This window comes from Hakea prostrata, chromosome 7, assembly GCF_041222555.1.
Source record: "Hakea prostrata isolate BN-2017 chromosome 7, UWA_Hpros_2, whole genome shotgun sequence".
Lineage (NCBI taxonomy): Eukaryota > Viridiplantae > Streptophyta > Magnoliopsida > Proteales > Proteaceae > Hakea > Hakea prostrata.
Window position 1 is genome coordinate 3,775,751 of NC_142606.1, and position 23,186 is coordinate 3,798,936.

The window sequence follows — 23,186 nt, forward strand, 5'->3', positions numbered from 1 at the left end:
GAATGTGGTAAAGAAAAAAAAAATAAAATGCAATGGTAGGTTCTTTGAGTCAGTGTAACATGGTGTTAACAGTGCTTAACAATGTCAAATGCTGGGGGATGCCTTTGTAAGATTTGTTTACACTAAGGTCTCGCAAGTATGATTCTACACCACAAGAAGCGTTGTATGTGTGACATTTTCACTAAGAAGTGTTGATCATTTTTAATTGAACTATCCTTAGATGGTTAGACTTTTTATTTTTCTGACATCGTCCCTCCAAGCACTCTTTACACAGTCTGCCGAGCAGACCATTCTTCTATACTCACATTAAGTAATGAAACCCACACTGGTAAGGTTTACCAGGGTCAAACAAAATAGTGTTTATACTGCGTTAGATGGTTTGACTATTGGGTGGAAACACATGTGTTGGGGCCGACATCCTATCGGCTTATAATTTATAAACCAGACAATTAATTAGGAGTATTCTCGAGGTTAACGAATCCCAAAGCAAGACTCGGTCACCCCACGCGGGAAGCGTGGACAACTGCATTTGTTTACTTACACAGGAGACTTCTAGGGTAGTGAGGCACCAATACGATAGGAATTCAAACATAAGTTCTACATGTGATTTTTGTTTTTGTATTCTAGACTCTTGAAAGTTCAAGCCATCCCACCGGCCTCAGTTCTATATAAAGCCATTAAATCTACAATGCTCTTTACAAAACAAACATACCAACTCCATGCATCAGAGTTAAGACTCTCTCTCTCTCTCTCTCTATCTCTCCCTTCAGTCAATCCCTTTTCCTGATCCTCGGATCAGAAACACAAACAGAGACTTTGGCGAGTCATATAGGTTGTCATTGAATACTGAGAATGGCTTCTCCAATCAGATGGACACCAAGTCCAAGCCCTACTAGATCACCTAATCATGGTGAACCAATTACACATGCCGAAGATGGACTGGAGTTGGGAAGCTTTGGTTCTGAAGAAGGTAACAATTCCTACAGCAAGGCAACCTTTTCCCCATTCAGTATTGGTCCTCCTTCATCTTCTCCTGCACCTCCTGCTTGTTACAATCAACACCAGCCTCAGCTTGAGAGTCATGAGATTATCAAGCATGAACTGCATGATGATCAGTTGCAGCACTCACCAACCTTGAAGATTGGCTTGGGAGATCAAAATGAAACTATCGATTTGCAAACCCAGGGAGAAGAAAATTATGGTACCGGCGGTGATGGTATTAGCTTGACTTGGGAGGACCTGTGGGTGACTGTTTCTGATAAGAAAGGGAGCCGAGCAATACTGCAAGGGTTGACTGGATATGCTCAGCCTGGTGAGCTATTAGCCATTATGGGTCCTTCTGGTTGTGGCAAATCCACACTCCTTGATACCTTGGCAGGTGATCTCCATGTTTCAGTTTTCATTTAATTTGCGTTTCTCTGTGACTCCATTTTTTCCATATCTGCTAACAATCAAACGTTAGACTTGGTAAATAGATTATTCCTTCTTAAATTCCTTTTTGTTAATTGGGATGAAGAAGTAGGAATAATGGTGTTGTATGATATGCAGGCAGACTAGGTTCAAACACAAGACAGTCAGGGAAGGTGCTTGTCAATGGTCAAAAACAGAGGCTCACATTTGGTACTTCGGTAAGTGCAACACTAATTCTATTTTCTACCACAATGAAATATATCCCTCAAACACAAACTCTATTGTTTCAAAAGAAAATTAAAAATAAAAACTCAAAAGAAACATCTTTTCTCCTAGTTATTTCATCGACTATTTTTTTCCTTGAGATTTGCCAAAAAATATTTTTTCCACGGAGGTCATCAACTCACCCCTTCAAAACTGTTGAATATATTCCAAATCTTCATACCCAAGTTTTAGTCATGCATTGTGTTTCATAAACTCTAGTGACTCAAGAAATCATGCAACTTGGTAAACCGTGAGAGATTTAATCTTTTCCATTCGCATGATGATATGTTTAAGTTTCATATGGACCATCATTAATCACTGTGAAGAGCGTGGAATAATAGAAATTCACGCCCAACTTGTCTATATTAAGAATATGGTTTGTAGGGGTTATAATATTTGACATTATTTGACCTAATTATTAAGTTATGCTGTCTTTGCTATTACATTATTTGAACTAATTATTAAGATGCTGAAAGTCAAATTAATGTAAATAAAGATATTTTTTAATTAGAAAAACTAGTTTAAAAGGAGAAGAAAAAAAACCAAAAACATGTTTTATAACCAGGATCTAAAGTAGTTAGACAATCTATTTTAATCTATATCTCATGAATGATGTCATAGAAAAGGACTTAAATTTGTAACCTATCTTCCATGCTGTAAGGACTTAAATCTATAAACATATTTATTGATTATATTTTTCTTATTGTTCATGTAATTATTAAAGCAAAGTCAAATTAAAAAAATAAATAATAATAAACTATTAATAAATTTTATTTGAAAATTTTCAAAAATTATAAAAAAAAATTTTGAATTCTTTTAATGATGAAGACAGTTATATTAAGGAGCCTCATTTTGAAAAATCTTCAGGCGTATGTGACTCAAGATGACACATTGATGACTACTCTAACGGTCAAGGAAGCTGTTTACTATTCTGCCCAACTCCAACTTCCAGATTCAATGCCAAAGACTGAAAAAAAGGAAAGAGCAGAATCTACCATAAGGGAGATGGGCTTGCAAGATGCCATGAACACAAGAATTGGAGGTTGGAGTGTCAAAGGACTAAGTGGTGGCCAAAAGAGGAGAGTCAGCATTTGCATTGAGGTCTTAACACGCCCAAAGCTTCTCTTTCTTGATGAGCCCACAAGTGGATTGGATAGTGCAGCATCTTTCCATGTCATGAAAAGAATTGCAGGCCTTGCCCAACAAGATGGAAGGACTGTAATAGCATCCATCCATCAACCAAGCAGTGAAGTTTTTGAGCTCTTCCAAAATCTTTGTCTCCTGTCAAGTGGAAGAACAGTTTACTTTGGTCCTGCTTCTGGAGCTAATGAGGTAATTATGGGATCCAATTCTAACATTGATTTGATTTGCATGTCCTAGTTTTAGTGAATGATGGTTTTTCTTTTTGCCAATTCATGTAGTTCTTCGCATTCAATGGTTTCCCATGCCCAACAATGAGGAACCCATCCGATCACTTCCTCAGGACAATCAACAAAGATTTTGAACAAGTAAGCTTCTTTAGTACATCTTTCAAGGTTTGATCAGGCATTATTTCTTTCCTTCAAACCTAAATTCTTGATTATTGTCTTTATAGGATATCGAACAAGGCCCTGGAACAGAGGCCATGACCACTGAACAAGCTATAAAGATCCTTGTACAGTCGTACAAATCATCATCAACATGCAATCAAGTTCAAAGACGGGTAGCTGAGATATGCAAAAGGGTATATATGCAAGCAACTCTCTAGTTGATTTCATCTGTTCTAATGGTTGTTGTGCAGTATAAGATCCATAGACCTACATATAATATACTTGTTTCGTTCATTAGGAAGGAGCACCAATGGTGAAAAAGGGAAGTCAAGCTGGATTTCTCACTCAATCCATTGTTCTTACTAAGAGATCCTTCAAGAATATGTTTCGAGATCTGGGCTACTACTGGTTGAGATTTGCTATCTATGTTGCTCTGTGTTTATGTGTAGGCACTATCTACTATGACATTGGTCACACCTATGGATCAATTCAGGTAACCAATTGAAGTTGAGAATGCATTTGTCTTATGGCTAGCAAACCATCTAAATTGATTTATAGTGCATTATGCCTAAACCTTTTTATAACTCTAATTTCAGGCAAGAGGTTCTATGCTCAGCTTTGTTGGTGCATTTTTAACATTCATGGCTATCGGTGGATTTCCTTCATTTGTTGAGGACATGAAGGTGAGCTAAATCAATAAAATCCTATTTGTATTGCTTCATCTCCAAACCTGCAATAGTTACAATTTTCTAATGATGCACTCTAATCTTTTTTTTCTATCTCAGATCTTTCAAAGGGAGAGGTTGAATGGGCATTATGGAGTGGGTGCATTTGTCATTGGCAACACACTTTCTTCCATTCCTTACTTGATATTAAATTCGTTGATACCGGGAGCAATTGCGTATTACCTTGTTGGACTTCAACGAGGAATCGACCACTTTGCCTACTTTGCTCTAGTACTCTTCATGTGCACAATGTTGGTGGAGAGCTTAATGATGATTGTTGCAAGTATTGTTCCAGATTTCCTTATGGGCATAATCACAGGAGCTGGAATTCAAGGAGTGATGATGTTAAATGGTGGTTTCTTTAGATTGCCAGATGACCTCCCTAAACCTTTCTGGAAGTATCCAATGTACTACATTGCCTTCCACAAATATGCCAACCAAGGGTTCTACAAGAATGAGTTTTTAGGGTTAACTTTTCCTAATAACATGGTAGGGGGGAATGCTACCATCAGTGGATATGAAATTCTAAGAGATTCATGGGAAATGGAGATGGGTTACTCTAAATGGGTTGACTTGGCAATCTTGTTTGGGATGGTGATTCTGTACCGGCTAATGTTCTTTGGCATTATAAAGAGTGTTGAGAAACTCAAACCAATCATCAGAGCTGCCTTTGCTGTTCCACCCCAGCAGAAGACACATATTATGGTGGAGGAGTCAACGAAAGAATTAGCGGAATAGAACTACCCAGTTTCGTTTTACTTCCTCTTTTTTCTTTTTAATGTAATAATATCAATAAGCTCTAGTTAGCTGCTCTCTATGAACATCTCGTTCAAGTATTAAAGATTTGGAGTTTCTCTCTATGAACATCTCGTTCAAGTATTAAAGATTTGGGATTCAAGTTTTTCTTAGTCAATGAACTACCCCAATTGGTGCAAAGTGTATCATACTGCGTCCTATAGAGGTGGTTTGTATCGTGGAGGATATTAATCGAGTGCTTCTTCTACAACATTTTTTCTAATAGTCAACAATTTGTATCCCTAGAGAAGCCAATGTTATTGCAGATTCACTAGACAGACAAGCCTTGCCTTTGGCAATTAAAACAGCTTGGCCTATTGTCACTTGAATTTGTGTTATTTATGTATGAAATTAAAGTTACATTTTAATTATATAATAGTTAATGAAAAAGAACCCAAAAGCGAAGCAATGTTTTGGAAAGTCAATTAGCCACCATGAGACTTTTTTTTTTTAAACATGTTTATATTACTTACTCTGTAACCTGAAAGTTCAAATAAAGCTGGTTTTATTAAGAGCTACATGAAAAATTGATTGATGTTTTCTCATTTGGAGCACCAAACGTCTAATTATTTATCACGACGTATGGATGACATTATTATTATTTTTTTTGAACTAAGGTTTATCTAGGTCAATTATATACACATGTTGACCATCTCTTTAGGGGATAGTTTTACGATTACTTAAATATATGATGGGACTTTATTACTTAACTCTTCATCTTATACTATGTGGGTTATTCTTTACCAAAAATAATTTTAAGAAATAGCCATTATAATATATGACTAGAATGCATGATAGATTTTTATTTTATTTTATTGTGTTTTTTCACAGGTACAATGATCAAGGAGAGGTCAAAAACTCAGTAAACACACATTTGAGGAGAGGGGGAAATAAAATTATTTAGGTCTAATCTGTTTTACAGGATGAGACCGGATCTTAAATTAGAGGGAAAATGCATGAAATTCGGCTGAAATTTGTTTACTTACGCTACTGTATTTCTCCTCTAAAAATATCACAGTTAACCTAAAATTGGGTTTGTTTGTCCTGTGGAAAAAGAAAAATGGAAGAAAATTATGGATGAAGGAAGAATTTTTGTAAGTTTGAAAATAAGATTTAAATTAAATGATATTTAAGTTCTTTTTAACGTATAAAAAAAGGCAAAACTGGTTTCAATGGTGAAGATTGAAAATAAGACTTTATTTTAACACTAAGAAGCATGGGTCATTGTTAACAGAACTGATTTGCTGGTAAAAAGAATAACAAAAAAAAAAGATTTTTATTTGTTGCAGCCGACGGTCGAGATTCGACCACGTTATCAAACTTATGTTTAACGGTCTAAATTAAAAACTCAAGGATCTTAATTGTAAATATAATTTTTTTCTTTTGCATTTTAAGGTTTTAGAGTTTTATAAATTTACAAATTCAACCCCTGGTACTAGCCGAATAAAAACCCCAATTGAAAGACTGATTTTTGCTGTCGGAATCTTCGGCAACATTCGCCGGTTTTCTTCCTTCTCCTCCTCCGTCGTTTTCCGTCTCTCTTCCACTCCTTTCACATTCTTCCTTCAATTTCTTAATTTCCAATGGAGCAAAATAACATTAAAAAAACTTCATAGATCTTGAAGAAATAAAGAAAGAACAGAGCCACAGAATCTCGTAGGATTTGTCATCACCGACTTGTGTTTATTGTTCTAAGGAGTTAGAAGATGAAGAGGAGCTTCGGTTCTGTATTTCCATAGCAACAGAGTCCCGGTTATTGGTTCCGTTAACGGCACAATCACAGATCCGTTTGGTTTTGCCATGGTTTCTCATGTCTTCTATCTCTCCATCAAAATACCACCTATCTTAATCTATCTGCAATTCTTTTTGAAAACTAGGGAGGTGGAGCGGAGGAGCCTTCGCTCTCTTTTTCCACCACTCTTAAAGCCATTTTCAAGGATTCTTCCGCTGCTGCGTCCGATAGTATAGCCTCTCCTCTCCAATCAGCGTGATAGATCCTCTTCTTCCTCCTCTTTCTTCCCTGAACTCTACTGCCGCAAAGGAGAGGGATTCTCCATCCACTCTTAGAGCCATTTTCACAGGTTTTTCCACATTTTTCAAGAAGATCTGCCACAAAACATCGGTAAAACCTGCAGCCGGAGGTTTAATTTATCACAGGGTTTAGATTCGGTTACATAATAGGGGCTGATTTTGTAAACTTATAAACTCTAAACCCTTAAAATGCAAAAGAAAAAAGTTATATTTTTATATAAATCCCTAAGTTTTAATCTCAACCGTTAAAACGATATAGTCAAATCTTCTTGACAGTCAGCAAGACTAGCAAGTTGCAAATAAAAGTCCAACAGAAAACCTCTATTTTATTTTGTTTAAGGTGTTAAAAGTCTAGATCACTTCATTGTTAGGAGAGAACAATGTGCTCCTCCGACTTTTTTAACTACGTAAAAAGGGGGTGGGCCCACGTGAGACTCACTGGGGTTCCCGTTTCTCATTATTTTTATATTTACAAGTGAGCCAAACCAACTATTATGTAGTTATAAAACGGGGAGCACATTGTTCTCCCATAACGAGAAGGTGATTTAGACTTTGCCTAGCCTCAGTCTCTAGAAAATTTAGATCATTTTCCTATCAAAGAAGCATTATGTACTACTTTCATGTTTTTTTATCACACATTTTTTAACATGATTATTAAATATTTTAATATTTCACTTTAATTCATTATTCTATTTTATTTAATTAAAGTAATTAATAATTGACAGAAGAAGCTAGCTAAGGAGTCTCTTTTTTCCTCTGCCTTCCATGATTCTCACATGCATGGTTTAAAACATGGGTATCAAGTATCAATTGGGTAATTTTGAAAGACAGTATCGTTTTTAACGGTGATGGTGTGTCATACTGTCTAAACCTGAGATCAACAATAAAAGGTGGGGGTGAGAACCCCACCAAACCTGAGATATCTACAAATGGGAACACAACGAAGCCAAATAACGTATCAATTCGTGGTGGAATTGGCTCCTGGACAAGTCCAGCATTCCGTCGGCAATAGTACCCACACCCGTAGGCTATGCCTGTGTCAGACAGGATAGTGTGGATCCTACGCCAGATGGTTTGACTATTGGGTGGAGACACATGTGTCGGCTTATAATTTATAAACCAGCCAATTAATTAGGAGCATTTTCGAGGTTAACGAATCCCAAAGCAAGACTCAGTCACCCCACGCGGGAAGCGTGGACAACTGCATTTCTTTACTTACACAGGAGACTTCTAGATCAGGTACCAATACAATAGGAATTCAAACATAACAAGTTCTACATGTGATTTTTGTTCATCTATTCTATTCTAGACTCTTGAAACTTGGAAAGTTCAAACCATCCCACCGACCTCAGTTCTATATAAAGCCATTAAATCTACAATGCTCTTTACAAAACAAACATACCAACTCCATGCATCAGAGTTAAGACTCTCTCTGTCTCTGTCTCTGTCTCTCTCTCTTTCTATCTCTCCCTTCAGTCAATCCCTTTTCCTGATCCTCGGATCAGAAACACAAACAGAGACTTGGTGAGTCATATAGGTTGTCATTGAATACTGAGAATGGCTTCTCCAATCAGATGGACACCAAGTCCAAGCCCTACTAGATCACCTAATCATGGTGAACCAATTACACATGCCGAAGATGGATTGGAGCTGGGAAGCTTTGGTTCTGAAGAAGGTAACAATTCCTACAGCAAGGAAACCTTTTCCCCATTCAGTATTGATCCTCCTTCATCATCTCCTGCACCTCCTGCTTATTACAATCAACACCAGCCTCAGCTTGAGAGTCATGAGATTATCAAGCATGAACTGCATGATGATCAGTTCCACTCACCAACCTTGAAGATTGGGTTGGGAGATCAAAATGAAACTACCGATTTGCAAACCCAGGGAGAAGAAAATTATGGTACCGGCGGTGATGGTATTAGCTTGACTTGGGAGGACCTGTGGGTGACTGTTTCTGATCGTAAGAAAGGGAGCCGAGCAATACTGCAAGGGTTGACTGGATATGCTCAGCCTGGTCAGCTATTAGCCATCATGGGTCCTTCTGGTTGTGGCAAATCCACACTCCTTGATACTTTAGCAGGTGATCTCCATGTTTCTGTTTTCATTTAATATTTTTTGCGTTTCTCTGTGACTCCATTTTTTCCATATCTGTTAACAATCAAACGTTAGACTTGGTAAATAGATTATTCCTTCTTAAATTCCTTTTTGTTAATTCGGATGAAGAAGTAGGAATAATGGTGTTGTATGATATACAGGCAGACTAGGTTCAAACACAAGACAGTCAGGGAAGGTGCTGGTCAATGGTCAAAAACAGAGGCTCACGTTTGGTACTTCTGTAAGTGCAACACTAATTCTATTTTCTACCACAATGAAATGTATCCCTCAAACACAAACTCTATTGTTTCAAAAGAAAATTAAAAATAAAATATCAAAAGAAACATCTTTTCTCCTAGTTGTTTCATCGACTATTTTTTTCCTTGAGATTTGCCAAAAAAATATTTTTTCCACGGAGGTCATCAACTCACCCCTTCAAAACTGTTGAATATATTCCAAATCTTCATTTAGTCATGCATTGTGTTTCATAAACTCTACTCAAGAAATCATGCAACTTGGTAAACCGAGAGAGATTTAATCTTTTCCATTCACATAATCATGATATGTTTAACTTTTATATGGACCATCATTAATCACTGTCAAGAGCATGGGAAAATAGAAATTCGCGCCCAACTTGTCTATATTAAGAATATGGTTTGTAGGGGTTATAATATTTGACATTATTTGACTTAATTATTAAGTTACGCTGTCTTTGCTATTACATTATTTGACCTAATTATTAAGATGCTGAAAGTCAAATTAATGTAAATAAAGATATTTTTTTTATTAGACAAATTAGTTTAAAAGAAAAAAAAGAAAAAAGAACAAAATGTTTTATAACCAGGATCTAAAGTAGTTAGATAATCTATTTTAATTTCATCTCATGAATGATGTCATAGAAAAGGACTTAAATTTGTAACCGATCTTCCATGTTGTAAGGACTTAAATTTATAAACATATTTATTGATTATATTTTTCTTATTGCTCATGTAATTATTAAAGCAAAGCCAATTCAAAAAATAATAATAAAAGATAAACTATTAATAATTTTTCAAAAATTATAAAAAATTTGAATATTTTTTAATGATGAAGACAGTTGTATTAAGGAGCCTCATTTTGAAAAATCTTCAGGCGTATGTGACTCAAGATGACACATTGATGACTACTCTAACGGTCAAGGAAGCTATTTACTATTCTGCCCAACTCCAACTTCCAGATTCAATGCCAAAGGCTGAGAAAAAGGAAAGAGCAGAATCTACCATAAGGGAGATGGGCTTGCAAGATGCCATGAACACAAGAATTGGAGGTTGGAGTGTCAAAGGACTAAGTGGTGGCCAAAAGAGGAGAGTCAGCATTTGCATTGAGGTCTTAACACGCCCAAAGCTTCTCTTTCTTGATGAACCCACAAGTGGATTGGATAGTGCAGCATCTTTCCATGTCATGAAAAGAATTGCAGGCCTTGCCCAACAAGATGGAAGGACTGTAGTAGCATCCATCCATCAACCAAGCAGTGAAGTTTTTGAACTCTTCCAAAATCTTTGTCTCCTATCAAGTGGAAGAACAGTTTACTTTGGTCCTGCTTCTGGAGCTAATGAGGTAATTATGGGATCCAATTCTAACATTGATTTTATTTGCATGTCCTTGTTTTAGTGAATGATGGGTTTTCTTTTTGCCAATTCATGTAGTTCTTTGCATTCAATGGTTTCCCATGCCCAACAATGAGGAACCCATCCGATCACTTCCTCAGGACAATCAACAAAGATTTTGAACAGGTAAGCTTCTTTAGTACATCTTTAAAGGTTTGAACAAGCATTATTTCTTTCATTCATACCTAAATACTTCATTATTGTCTGTATAGGATATTGAACAAGGCCCTGGAATAGAGGCCATGACCACTGAACAAGCTATAAAGAACCTTGTACAGTCGTACAAATCATCATCAACATGCAATCAAGTTCAAAGACGGGTAGCTGAGATATGCAAAAGGGTATATATGCAAGCAACTCTCCAGTTGATTTCATCTGTTCTAATGGTTGTTGTGTAGTATAATTTGCATAGACCTACATATAATATACTTGTTTCGTTCTTTAGGAAGGAGCACCAATGGTGAAAAAGGGAAGTCAAGCTGGATTTCTCACTCAATCCATTGTTCTTACTAAGAGATCCTTCAAGAATATGTTTCGAGATCTGGGCTACTATTGGTTGAGATTTGCTATCTATGTTGCTCTATGTTTATGTGTAGGCACTATCTACTATGACATTGGTCATACCTATGGATCAATTCAGGTAACCAATTGAAGTTGAGAATGCATCTGTCTTATGGCTAGCAAACAGTCTAAATTGATCTATAGTGCATTATGCCTAAACCCTTTGATAACTCTAATTTCAGGCAAGAGGTTCTATGCTCAGCTTTGTTGGTGCATTTTTAACATTCATGGCTATTGGTGGATTTCCTTCATTTGTTGAGGACATGAAGGTGAGCTAAATCAATAAAATTCTATTTGTATTGCTTCATCTCCAAACCTGCAATAGTTACAATTTTCTAATGATGCACTCTAATCTTTTTTTTCTAACTCAGATCTTTCAAAGGGAGAGGTTGAATGGGCATTATGGAGTGGGTGCATTTGTCATTGGCAACACACTTTCTTCCATTCCTTACTTGATATTAAATTCGTTGATACCGGGAGCAATTGCGTATTACCTTGTTGGACTTCAACGAGGAATCGACCACTTTGCCTACTTTGCTTTGGTACTCTTCATGTGCACAATGTTGGTGGAGAGCTTAATGATGATTGTTGCAAGTATTGTTCCAGATTTCCTTATGGGTATAATCACAGGAGCTGGAATTCAAGGAGTGATGATGTTAAATGGTGGTTTCTTTAGATTGCCAGATGACCTCCCTAAACCTTTCTGGAAGTATCCAATGTACTACATTGCCTTCCACAAATATGCCAACCAAGGGTTCTACAAGAATGAGTTTTTAGGGTTAACTTTTCCTAATAACCAGGTAGGGGGGAATGCTACCATCACTGGATATGAAATTCTAAGAGATTCATGGGAAATGGAGATGGGTTACTCTAAGTGGGTTGACTTGGCAATCTTGTTTGGGATGGTGATTTTGTACCGGCTAATGTTCTTTGGCATTATAAAGAGTGTTGAGAAACTCAAACCAATCATCAGAGCTGCCTTTGCTGTTCCACCCCAGCAGAAGACACATATCATGGTGGAGGAGTCAACAAAAGAAGTGGAATAGAACTAGCCAGTTTCGTTTTACTTCCTTTTTTTTTTTTCCCTTTTAATGTAATAATATCAATAAGCTCTAGTTAGTTGTTCTCTATGAACATCTCATTCAAGTATTAAATATTTGGAGTTGCTTTCTATGAACATCTCGTTCAAGTATTAAAGATTTGGAGTTGCTCTCTATGAACATCTCGTTCAAGTATTAAAGATTTGGGATTCAAGTTTTCTTAGTCAATGAACTACCCCAATTGGTGCAAAGTGTATCATACTGGGTCCTATAGAGGTGGTTTGTATCATGGAGGATATTAATCAAGTGCTTCTTCTACAACATTTTTTTTTTCTAATAGTCAACAATTTGTATCCCTAGAGAAGCCAATGTTATTGTAGATTCACTAGACAGTCAAGCCTTGCCTTTGGCAAGTAAAACAGCTTCACCTATTGACACTTGAATTTGTGTTATTTATGTAAGAAATTAAAGTCACACTCTAATCATGTAATAGTTAATGAAAAAGAACCCAAAAGCCAAGCAATTAATGTTTTGGAAAGTCAATTAGCCACCATGAGATTTTATATATATATATATATATATATTTGATAAATAAATAAATTCATTACCAAAAAGAAGTAAATACAAGAGTAGAAAGGGTGCAGCTAGAGCAAAGAGACACAAGGCACAATGATAAGCAACCAAAGAGGCAACAAGTCTAGCAACTACCTACGAGCAAAATGCAACAAACTAGGCATACAAGATATTGCCTATTTTTAGGATATATTTCTTTTTCTTTTTCTTCTTATTTAGCTGCAATGTAAAATCAACAATAAAATCTTTGTTGATTTGGTGTTGCCCTTTATTGGCGCAATTGCTTTTTCTACAACCATCATGAGCAAAGACTGATAAACGACTTGAGACAATGTCCTCAACTAGGTCAGAACGGGAGAAGGAGGAGGAGGAAAGTGGCACAGAGGAGTGGGGAGGAATTTGGAAGAGAGAGAGAGAGAGACAGGGATGGCCCGAGAGGGAGACAAAGAGGGAGAGAGGAGATGAGGGACCAAAGGGATCGAAGGAGAGGGGAAAAAGACTTATTCAAGCTGCAAACTAGGACTTGTCAATTCAAGTGATAATGGGACAAAGGTAATTTCCGTTGAACAATCAATTCCATTGGTCTATGATGAATGATTATTCGTTCCCCTAAATAAAAGGAAAAACTACATCTAAATTATTTCAGCACTAAACTTACATTTCCATTGACTGTTAACTTATTTTCATATTTTGATGAATTTGTTTCTTATTTTTAACCTTTGACGAATTCGGTGATTCCATTCTTTAAGAATATGAAAGCAGAAGTATTCTACAGTTTTCGTGTCATATTTGTTTATTTTATGGATAATATCTCACACTCAACTATTTGACAATTACTAGAAAATTTGTTGATGAATTAAACATGTTTATACTTTATATTACTTACTCTGTAACCTGAAAGTTCAAATAAAAGTTGGTTTTATTAAGAGCTACATGACAAATTGATTGATGCTTTCTCATTTGGAGCACCAAACGTCTAAATAATTATCACGACGTATGCATGGTATTAATTTATTTTTTTTGAACTGAGGTTTATCTAGGTCAATTATATACACGCATCTTGACCATATCTTTAGGGGATAGTTTTACGATTACTTAAATTTATGATGGGACTTTATTACTTAACTCTTCATCTTATACTATGTGGGTTATTCTTTATCAACTGAGTCAATCTCTTTTAATGTTTACTTTGTTCCCTAATAAGAGATGAGTTTTTTTTTTTTCGGTTTGCCAACCCCGGTTTTTTTATAAACTGGTGTTCGACTCGCGCGGCACACCTGGCTGTGGTGGGTGAGTCTCCCAGCGGGAATTTTTTACATCCACAAGGATTTGATACCGGAACCTTGCTTAAGCGAACCAAGCTACTTACCACTTGGACCAACCCCGTTGGTAATAAGAGATGAGTTTACGAGGACATGTAAGAAGATTTTTATTTATTTTTTTATTTTCTCTTTTTCTAATCTAAAATTCCTTGCAGCAAGTATCATTATTACTTTTTGCTCTTCGAAAATGAGGTTTATGCAAGTCAACAGAGCGACAGGCCCGCACGGGAGGCCCCAAAAGGCGAGAGGGCGAGAAAACGAACCCGCAGGGGGGGCAGACAGAAAGACAGAACCAAGAGGCCAAAAACACATTGGGGGGAGACCAAAACACACCAACCAAAGAAAGGCACAGCCAACAAGGGACAAACGAAAGGGAAAAAAAACAAGAAAAGCAAAGAGAACACAAACACAAGAGAAGAGAGACAAAGACAAAAACAACAGGAGAGGCAGCACAAGGCCGACGGCGGGGCCCGAGAACGAAAACGGGAAACAAACGAAGGGTATATATGGCGAGGCGACACCGGCCGCCGACATGGAAAATGAGGTTTATGCAAGTCAACTTATGCGTATCTTGAGCATGTCGTTACGGATTTCACCAAAAAAACAAAACCAACCCCTTTGAAATTTACTCTATTTTCACCCTTTGAAGTTTACTTTATTTCATAATAATGAATGGATTCAAACAGGAGGCACGAACGTTCCCAAACAACTTTCTTTTTCTTTTCATTTTCTCTTTTTCTAATCGGTGGAATCAACTACCCGTTTTCATTTCATTTTATTTTACTTTTTCTGTCGACACGGTTTCTTTGTTTTTTGTTTGAATGAGAAGATTCTCCGAGTGGCTCTTACATAAATTGACTTCTTGGTATAATAGTTGTTGAATCCATTCTAAGATTACCAAAAATAAAAAAAATAAAAAAAAAGGATAGAAGTCAAAAACGCAGCAAACACACATTTAAAGGCAGGGAAATAAAATTATTTAGAGGGAAAATGCATGAAAATCGACCGAGATTTGTTTACTTATACTGTATTTCTCCTCTAAAAATATGATAGTTAACCTAAAATTGTGTTTGTTCGTCCAGTGGAAAAAGAAAAATGAAAGAAGATAATGGGTGCAGGAAGAATTTTTACTAAGTTTGAAAATAAGATTTAAATTAAATGATATTTAAAGTATTTTTAACATATAAAACATTACCAGTGTCAACGAAGCTGATTTGCTGATAAAAAAGACATAACTGGTTTCAATGGCCAAGATTGAAAACAAGACGCAATGATAGGGTATTTGAGTTTTTTTTTAACAAAGACACTTTATATATAGGGAAATTGGGGCTGTGATATTACATATGCCGCCGGTAAGGATTAAACCTACAATCTTTCTATTGGGGGTGAGTTCTCAACCACTCCACTATCCTTCCATTGGCATTGATCATTGTCAACAAAATTGATTTGTTGGTAAAAAAGATAACAAAAAATCTCTATTTTATTTTGCTCAAGGTGTTAAGAGCCTAGATCACCTCATTGTCAAGAGAGAACAGTGTGCTCCTCCAATTTTTTTTAGCTACATAAAAAGGGGTGGGCACACGTGAGACTCACTGGGGTTCCCGCTTCTCATTATTTTTTATATTTACAAGTGAGCCTCACCAACTATTATATAGTTATAAACCGGAGAGCACATTGTTCTCCCATAACAAGGAGGTGATCTAGACTTTGCCTAGCCTTTGTCTCTATAAAATTTAGGCCATTTCCCTGTCAAAAAAGCACTATGTGCTACCTTCATGCTTATTTATCACACATTTTTTGTGAAGGCCCACGCAACAAGGATGTGATCCAAGGATGTGATCCAGACTCACTCTTTTGATGGAAAATCAATTTCATTGGTCTATGATGATAGATTATCCATTCCCCTTTTAAACTATATCTTTTTTTTTTTCTTTTTTCTAGCCACTAAACTTACAGTCTATTAACCGTTAACTTATTTTCATTGGTCTATGAGGCATTAATGAAGCATTATTCTTTGTCAATTGAGTCAATCTCCCTAATAAAAGAAGAGTTTAGGAGGACAAGTACTAACATATATGGAGATTGTTTCTCTTTCATTTTCTCTTTTCTAGTCCAACATTCTTTACATTAGGTACCATTATTATTTTTTTTGTTTTTTCTTTCATTTTTTCCTTTTCTAGTCCAACATTCCTTACAGCATGTATCAATATTATGTTTTGCTTTTCGGAAATGAGGTTTATTTTAGTCAATTTATGTGTATCTTGACTACTTCTTTGGGGTTCACCAAAAAAAAATATAAAGACTACTTTGCTTCATAATAATTATTTAAATATACAATAGAATTTTGCATTTGCATTTGATCTTAAAGAGATTCTAACTTTTCACCTAATACTATGAGATGTTGATCTTCGTCAACAATCCAATCCGTTGAAATTTACTTTGTTCTCATCCCTTGAAGTTTACTTTGCTTATGGATAGATTTAAAAGGAAAATAAAAACATTCACAAATATATATTTTTTTCCCTTTTTCTTGTTCAACATCCCTTTTTAGATTAAAATTTTAAAATAATTGGTGGAATCAACTACTCATTTTAATTTAATTTTTTGCTTTTCTGAAAATGCATGAAAAGCGGCTGAGATTTGTTTTCTTATTCTGTATTTTTCCTCTAAAATATTATAGTTAACCTAAAACTTTGTTTCCTTGTCTGGTGAGAAAAGAAAAGAAAAAGAAAAGAAGAAGAGTACAGGTGATTAGGTGAAGGGAGAATATATTCCTTCTCTCTTTTGTGTGGTTCAAGTGTGAAAATAAGATTTAAATTGAAGAATATTTTTAAGTCTTTTTAACATATAAGACGTTACTGGTATCGATTACCAAAAACGCCATTACCAGTATCGACGGTCAAGGTTGAGCATAAGATGCAACAAATAAGGCATTTGAGTCATTTTAACACTACGAGGCATTTGGCATTGTCAACTAAGTTGATTTGCTAGTTAAAAAGATAAGATTTTTTTTATTTTAATTTAATTTCAACCCTTTAATATCAACTAGGAACATTTCAAACACTCATCCATAAAGTCATCCATTTCCTTGTTATAAAATGACACGTTTTTCAATCACATAAAATAGGGGTGGGCCCACGTGAAATCAGCTAGGGTTTCCATTTCTCATTATTTTTCATATTTACAAGTGAACCTCACCCACTATTATGTAGTTTAAAACATGTGGGAAGCTATGAAGGAATTAGATTCCAACATGTGTACTGGGAGTCCAACTACATTGCTGACTGGATTACAAAGAGACCGACTTCTTTAGAGGAACTTTCGCGATTCTTTATAGATCTACCCCAAAAATTGGAGGAGATCCTACTGGCGGATAAGATTTACATGCTTGAGTAGTTTTTCTTTTTCAGTATTGCTAAACCTCGTTTATTTGTTAACTAAAAAAAAAAAAAAAAAAAAACATGTAGAAAGATATTTTTCTCTCCTAATGAGAAAATGATCCAAACTCGGCCAAACCGATGTTTCATGAGAATCGAGATCACTTCCCATCGAAAGAGCACTATTTGCTACTTTTTGCTTTTTTTAATCACACATTTTTTGTAGGCTTCCGTCTGACATGAAGGTGATTTAGACTCCGTCTCTCAATCGCAAGCATGGGCCCACACTCTGGAGGTGGGACACATGCAGTGGGGCCGCATCCTGACCGCGTATAGAGTCAGCCAATTATTCGGGATATTCTGCGAAGTTAACAAATCAAGCAAGACTAAGTCTGCCCCACCCAAGGGTGACGATGGAAGCGTGGACAGAAAGCCTCGTAGACTTCCTAGGTAGTGAGGACAGTCAAAATTGGATTTCTGAGAAAAAAAGGTTTTCTTTTTTTTGGTAAATGGTACAGTCAAAATTCAAACAAAGTATCCTTCCTCTCCCAGTTGGTCGATCGTTGTTCAAACCATGGCCAGGACCTTCTATATAAAGCCATTAAATCTACAATCCTCTTCACAAAACAAACAAACATACGAACTAGATAGGCTGTGGTGTTATTGAATATCTGAGAATGGCTTCTCCAATCAGATGGACACCAAGTCCAAGCCCTACTAGATCACCCAACCGTCTACTCAAACATGAAGAAGACGAATCGGAGATGGGAAGCTTTGGTTCTGAAGAAGGTAACAATTCCAACAGCATGGGAAACTTTTTCCCATTCAGTATCGGTTCTCCTTCCTCTTCTCCTGCACCTCTTCTTTATTACAATCAACACCAGCCTCAGCTTGAGAGTCATGAGATTATCAAGCATGAACTGCATGATGATCAGTTCCACTCACCAACCTTGAGGATTGGCTTGGGAGATGATCAATATGAAACTGTCGACTTGCAAACCCAGGGAGAAGGAAATTATGGTAATGGTAGCTGCAGTGATGGTATAAGCTTGACTTGGGAGGATCTGTGGGTGACGGTTTCTGATCGTAAGAAAGGGAGCCGAGCAATACTGCAAGGATTGACTGGATATGCTCAGCCCGGTGAGCTATTAGCCATCATGGGTCCTTCTGGTTGTGGCAAATCCACACTCCTTGATACCTTGGCAGGTGATCATCATGTTTCTGTTTTCATTTAATTTTGGGATTCAGTCCATGACTCTATTCTTTTCATTTCATTTCTGTTAACAATCAATCGTTAGACTTGGAAATTAAATAGTAGTAATGGTTTTGTATGATATGCAGGAAGACTGGGTTCAAACACAAGACAGTCAGGAAAGGTACTTGTTAATGGCCGAAAACAGAGGCTCTCATTTGGAACTTCGGTAAGTACAACACAAACTTCAAACTTCTTCCGGAAGGAACTATATATCCCTGATTATCTCTTGATCTCTGCATAAACTCTTTCGTTCACCAACTTGACCCCTTCATAACTATTGAATAATCTATCCAAATCTTCAAACCCAGGTATTAGTCATGCATGATATTTCATAATTTTCTTGGTCACTTAAAAGAAATCATGCAACCGGGGAAACCGTGAGAGAATTATTAATCTCTTCTGCTCATGACGACATGTTTAATTAACTTTTATTTGGACCATAGAATAATAGAAATCAGACCCGCCCAACTTTTCTATATTAGAAAAATGGTTTGTGGTAGTCAGTAAGTTGTCGTTGTCTTCGCTATTGCCATTTGGAATTAATAATTCAACGAATCTAACTGAACGTCAGATGAATGTAAATAAAGATATATCTTTTAATTGGAAAAATTAGTTTAAGGTAAAAGGTAAAAATCCTAAGAAAATTTATTTTAATCTACATCTCATGAATGATGTCAGAAAAAGACTTAGATTCATAATCTATCTTCAATGTTGTAGGGACATCAATTTATTAAAAAAAATTTATTGATTATATTTTTCTTATTGTCCATGTAATTATTGAAGCAAAATTAAATTAAAAGCAATTAATTATTTATTTTTTTATTTCACTTCGCTTCCACCCGTGAAATCATCATGAAGAAAAAATAAAAAATATTTGAATAAGTTAATGAAGATAGATGTACTAAGGAGCTTCCTTTTGAAAAATCTTCAGGCGTATGTGACTCAAGATGATACATTGATGACTACTCTAACGGTCAAGGAAGCTGTTTACTACTCGGCACAACTCCAACTTCCAGACTCAATGCCAAAGGCTGAAAAAAAGGAAAGAGCAGAATCTACCATAAGGGAGATGGGCCTACAAGATGCTATGAACACGAGAATTGGAGGATGGAGTGTCAAAGGACTTAGTGGTGGCCAAAAGAGGAGAGTCAGCATTTGCATTGAGATCTTAACACGCCCAAAGCTTCTCTTTCTTGATGAACCCACAAGTGGATTGGATAGTGCAGCATCTTTCCATGTCATGAAAAGAATTGCAAGCCTTGCCCAACAAGATGGAAGGACTATAATAGCATCCATTCATCAGCCCAGCAGTGAAGTTTTTGAGCTCTTCCAAAATTTGTGTCTCCTATCAAGTGGAAGAACAGTTTACTATGGTCTTGCTTCTGGAGCTAATGAGGTAATTATGAGATTCAATTTTGCCATTAATCACTAACTTCTAGTGATTTCTTTTTAATTTTGATATGCATCCCTTGTTTTAGTGAATGATTTCCCCCTCTTCTTCTTCCCCCAATTCTTGTAGTTCTTCTCATACAATGGTTTCCCATGCCCAACAATGAGAAATCCATCTGATCACTTCCTCAGGACAATCAACAAAGACTTTGAACAGGTAAGCTTCTTTAGTACATCTCTGAAGTTTGAACGAGCATTTCTTTCCTTCAAGACTTAAATTCTTGATTATTGTCTATATAGGATATTGAACAAGGCCATGGAACAGAGGCGATGACCACTGAACAAGCAATACAGGTCCTTGTACAATCATACAAAGCATCAACAACATGCCAGCAAGTTCAAAGACGTGTAGCTGAGATATGCAAAAGGGTATGTATGCAAGCAACTCGATTTCCAGTTGATTTCCTCTATTCTAATGGTTGTTGTATAGTATAAAATGTGTAAACCTATAAATGATATGCTTGTTTCATTCTGCAGGAAACAACAATAGTGAAAAAGGGAAGTCAAGCTGGATTCCTCACCCAATCCATCATTCTTACGAAGAGATCCTTCGTGAATATGTTTCGAGATCTAGGCTACTACTGGTTGAGATTTGCTATCTATGTTGCTCTGTGTTTATGTGTAGGCACTATCTACTATGACATTGGTCACACCTATGGATCAATTCAGGTAACCAAACTAAGTTAAGAATGCATTTGACATATGGCTAGCTGAATAGCAAACAGGATAAGTTGATCAATAATGCATTATATATAAAGATTTTGTTGACTCTAATTTCAGGCAAGAGGTTCAATGCTCAGCTTTGTTGGTGCATTTTTGACATTCATGGCCATTGGTGGATTTCCTTCTTTTGTTGAGGACATGAAGGTGAGCTAAAATCTATACAATCCTATTCATACTGCTTCATCTCCAAACTTGCAACAATCACAATCTTCTAATGATGTGCTCTTATCTTTTTGTTCTAACTCAGATCTTTCAGAGGGAGAGATTAAATGGGCATTATGGAGTTGGTGCATTTGTTATTGGCAACACACTTTCTTCCATTCCTTACTTGATATTAAATTCTTTGATACCGGGAGCAATTGCGTATTACCTTGTTGGACTTCAACGAGGAATCGATCACTTTGCCTACTTTGCTCTAGTACTCTTCATGTGCATAATGTTGGTGGAGAGCTTAATGATGATTGTTGCAAGTATTGTTCCAGATTTTCTTATGGGTATAATCACAGGAGCTGGAATTCAAGGAGTGATGATGTTAAATGGTGGTTTCTTTAGATTGCCAAATGACCTCCCTAAACCTTTCTGGAAGTACCCTATGTACTACATTGCCTTCCACAAATATGCCAACCAAGGATTCTACAAGAATGAGTTTTTAGGGTTAACTTTTCCTAATAACCAGGGGAATGCTACCATCACTGGAAGAGAAATTCTAAGAGATTCATGGGAAATGGAGATGGGTTACTCTAAGTGGGTTGACTTGGCAATTTTGTTTGGGATGGTGATTCTGTACCGGCTAATGTTCTTTGGCATTATAAAGAGTGTTGAGAAACTCAAACCAATCATCAGAGCTGCCTTTGCCGTTCCGCCACAACAGAAGACACATATCATGGTGGAGGAGTCAACAGTAGTGGAAAAGAACTAGCCAATTTTGTTTTCTTTCATTTTTTTATTTTAATTTTTTTATTTATATTGTAACAATATCAATAAGCTCTAGCTAGCTGCTCTCTATGAACATCTTGTTCAAGTAGAGATTTGGGATTCTAGTTTTTTTTTTTTTTTATTCTATGTACTACCCCAATTGGTGCAACGTGTATCATCCTGGTTCCTATTGAGTAATAGAGATGGTTTCTATCGTGAAGGATATTCTAGTGCTTCTTTTAGAACATTTTTTACCTCTAGAAAAGCCAATATTATTTGGGACTCGCTAGACAAAAAATCCCTGTCTTTGGCAAGCAAAATGGCTTAGCGTATTGTCACCTAAATTTGTGTTATTTATGAAATTAAAGTTACACTCTAATTATCACATCCCACCCGATGGTATTGGATTTGTTCCAACTACCCGTGGATGTGATCTACATCACAAGATCATGTTACAAGAATAGTAATAAATATTGCACACAAAACCATAATCTTGAGAAAACGATAATAAATCCATTATGAATAAGCGTGATAAATGTCAAAGTCCTAAAGAAATCCAAAAGAAATCTCCAAATAAAAGGTAGAATTATCAAAACTGAAAATTTGCATATGTCCTAAGGCTCTTTTTTTTTTGTATCAATTATCATTTTCAATTATGAGAATTTTTTATTATTTTAAATTGTTTGGCATCTATTATCAATTTTACTTTTACTTATACTTTCAAATAATAAAAAAAAATTCAAAATCCATAATAGACTTTTTGTCTATTATGCATTTGGTGAGAATTGAGAACTAGTCCCTTAAAGGCCCAGCGGAGTTAATTTCGATCATGGAGGACATTAGACATTCAATGCCTATGTTTATGGAATATAGAATTTGTCATATTTTTAGGGAGAATAATAGTTGTGTGACTTCTTAGCTAGGTGGGCCCTATTTTTGATAGGAGAAATAGCTTAGCCCTCTCCTTGACCTGGATTACTCAGTTATATCCAATGCTTATTCTCAATGAAGGACTCATTTACCCAAAAAAAAAAAATCCAAATATAATTTAAAAATAGAACCATCGGTGAGTCCCACATAGGGCTCACACAAAATACGTAAAAAAAAAAAACAATCGAAGAAGCACATGGTGCTTTGGTGATGGGATGGTAATTGAATGTGGATTATCTCCTCGTCAGGAAAGCACCCTGACTATGTTACCGCTACAAATCATGTGGGACCCACTGATAAATAATAATAAAAAAATATTTATAAAAAAAATTAAAAAAAAATAAAAGAAAAAAGCCCAGGAGTCCAGATCCTCACCCCGTCGGGGGAGCACAAACTGCTCCCCGACAGCTTTCCAACCATACAAATACGTGGGGCCTACAGGTGAAAAACACTATTTAAAAAAAAAAAATAAAATTCAAATTTTCATATGTGGGCCCCACGTGTTTGTGTTTGGGAAAAAATTTAAAAAAAATTCAAATTTTTA

At 36.1% G+C, this 23,186-nt stretch overlaps 3 protein-coding genes across 3 annotated transcripts; all 3 read left to right on the plus strand.

The window, feature by feature from the left end:
• The first annotated feature begins 667 nt into the window (after positions 1-667).
• On the plus strand, positions 668-5,171 carry LOC149009061 (ABC transporter G family member 1-like). Its single transcript, XM_089161595.1, has 8 exons — positions 668-1,378; positions 1,549-1,628; positions 2,542-3,006; positions 3,096-3,182; positions 3,269-3,397; positions 3,502-3,696; positions 3,800-3,886; positions 3,989-5,171. Exons 1-8 carry the CDS (start codon positions 853-855, stop codon positions 4,664-4,666), a joined length of 2,247 nt encoding a protein of 748 aa, XP_089017721.1. The 5' UTR covers positions 668-852; the 3' UTR covers positions 4,667-5,171.
• A 2,970-nt stretch (positions 5,172-8,141) lies between these two features.
• Positions 8,142-12,460, plus strand: LOC149009062 (ABC transporter G family member 1-like). The gene is made up of 8 exons (XM_089161596.1): positions 8,142-8,837; positions 9,013-9,092; positions 9,983-10,447; positions 10,537-10,623; positions 10,710-10,838; positions 10,943-11,137; positions 11,241-11,327; positions 11,430-12,460. Exons 1-8 carry the CDS (start codon positions 8,312-8,314, stop codon positions 12,102-12,104), a joined length of 2,244 nt encoding a protein of 747 aa, XP_089017722.1. The 5' UTR covers positions 8,142-8,311; the 3' UTR covers positions 12,105-12,460.
• A 5,517-nt stretch (positions 12,461-17,977) lies between these two features.
• LOC149009063 (ABC transporter G family member 1-like) lies at positions 17,978-21,920 on the plus strand. Its single transcript, XM_089161597.1, has 8 exons — positions 17,978-18,576; positions 18,712-18,791; positions 19,557-20,021; positions 20,145-20,231; positions 20,315-20,443; positions 20,552-20,743; positions 20,855-20,941; positions 21,045-21,920. Exons 1-8 carry the CDS (start codon positions 18,048-18,050, stop codon positions 21,714-21,716), a joined length of 2,241 nt encoding a protein of 746 aa, XP_089017723.1. The 5' UTR covers positions 17,978-18,047; the 3' UTR covers positions 21,717-21,920.
• The last annotated feature ends 1,266 nt before the right edge of the window (positions 21,921-23,186 follow it).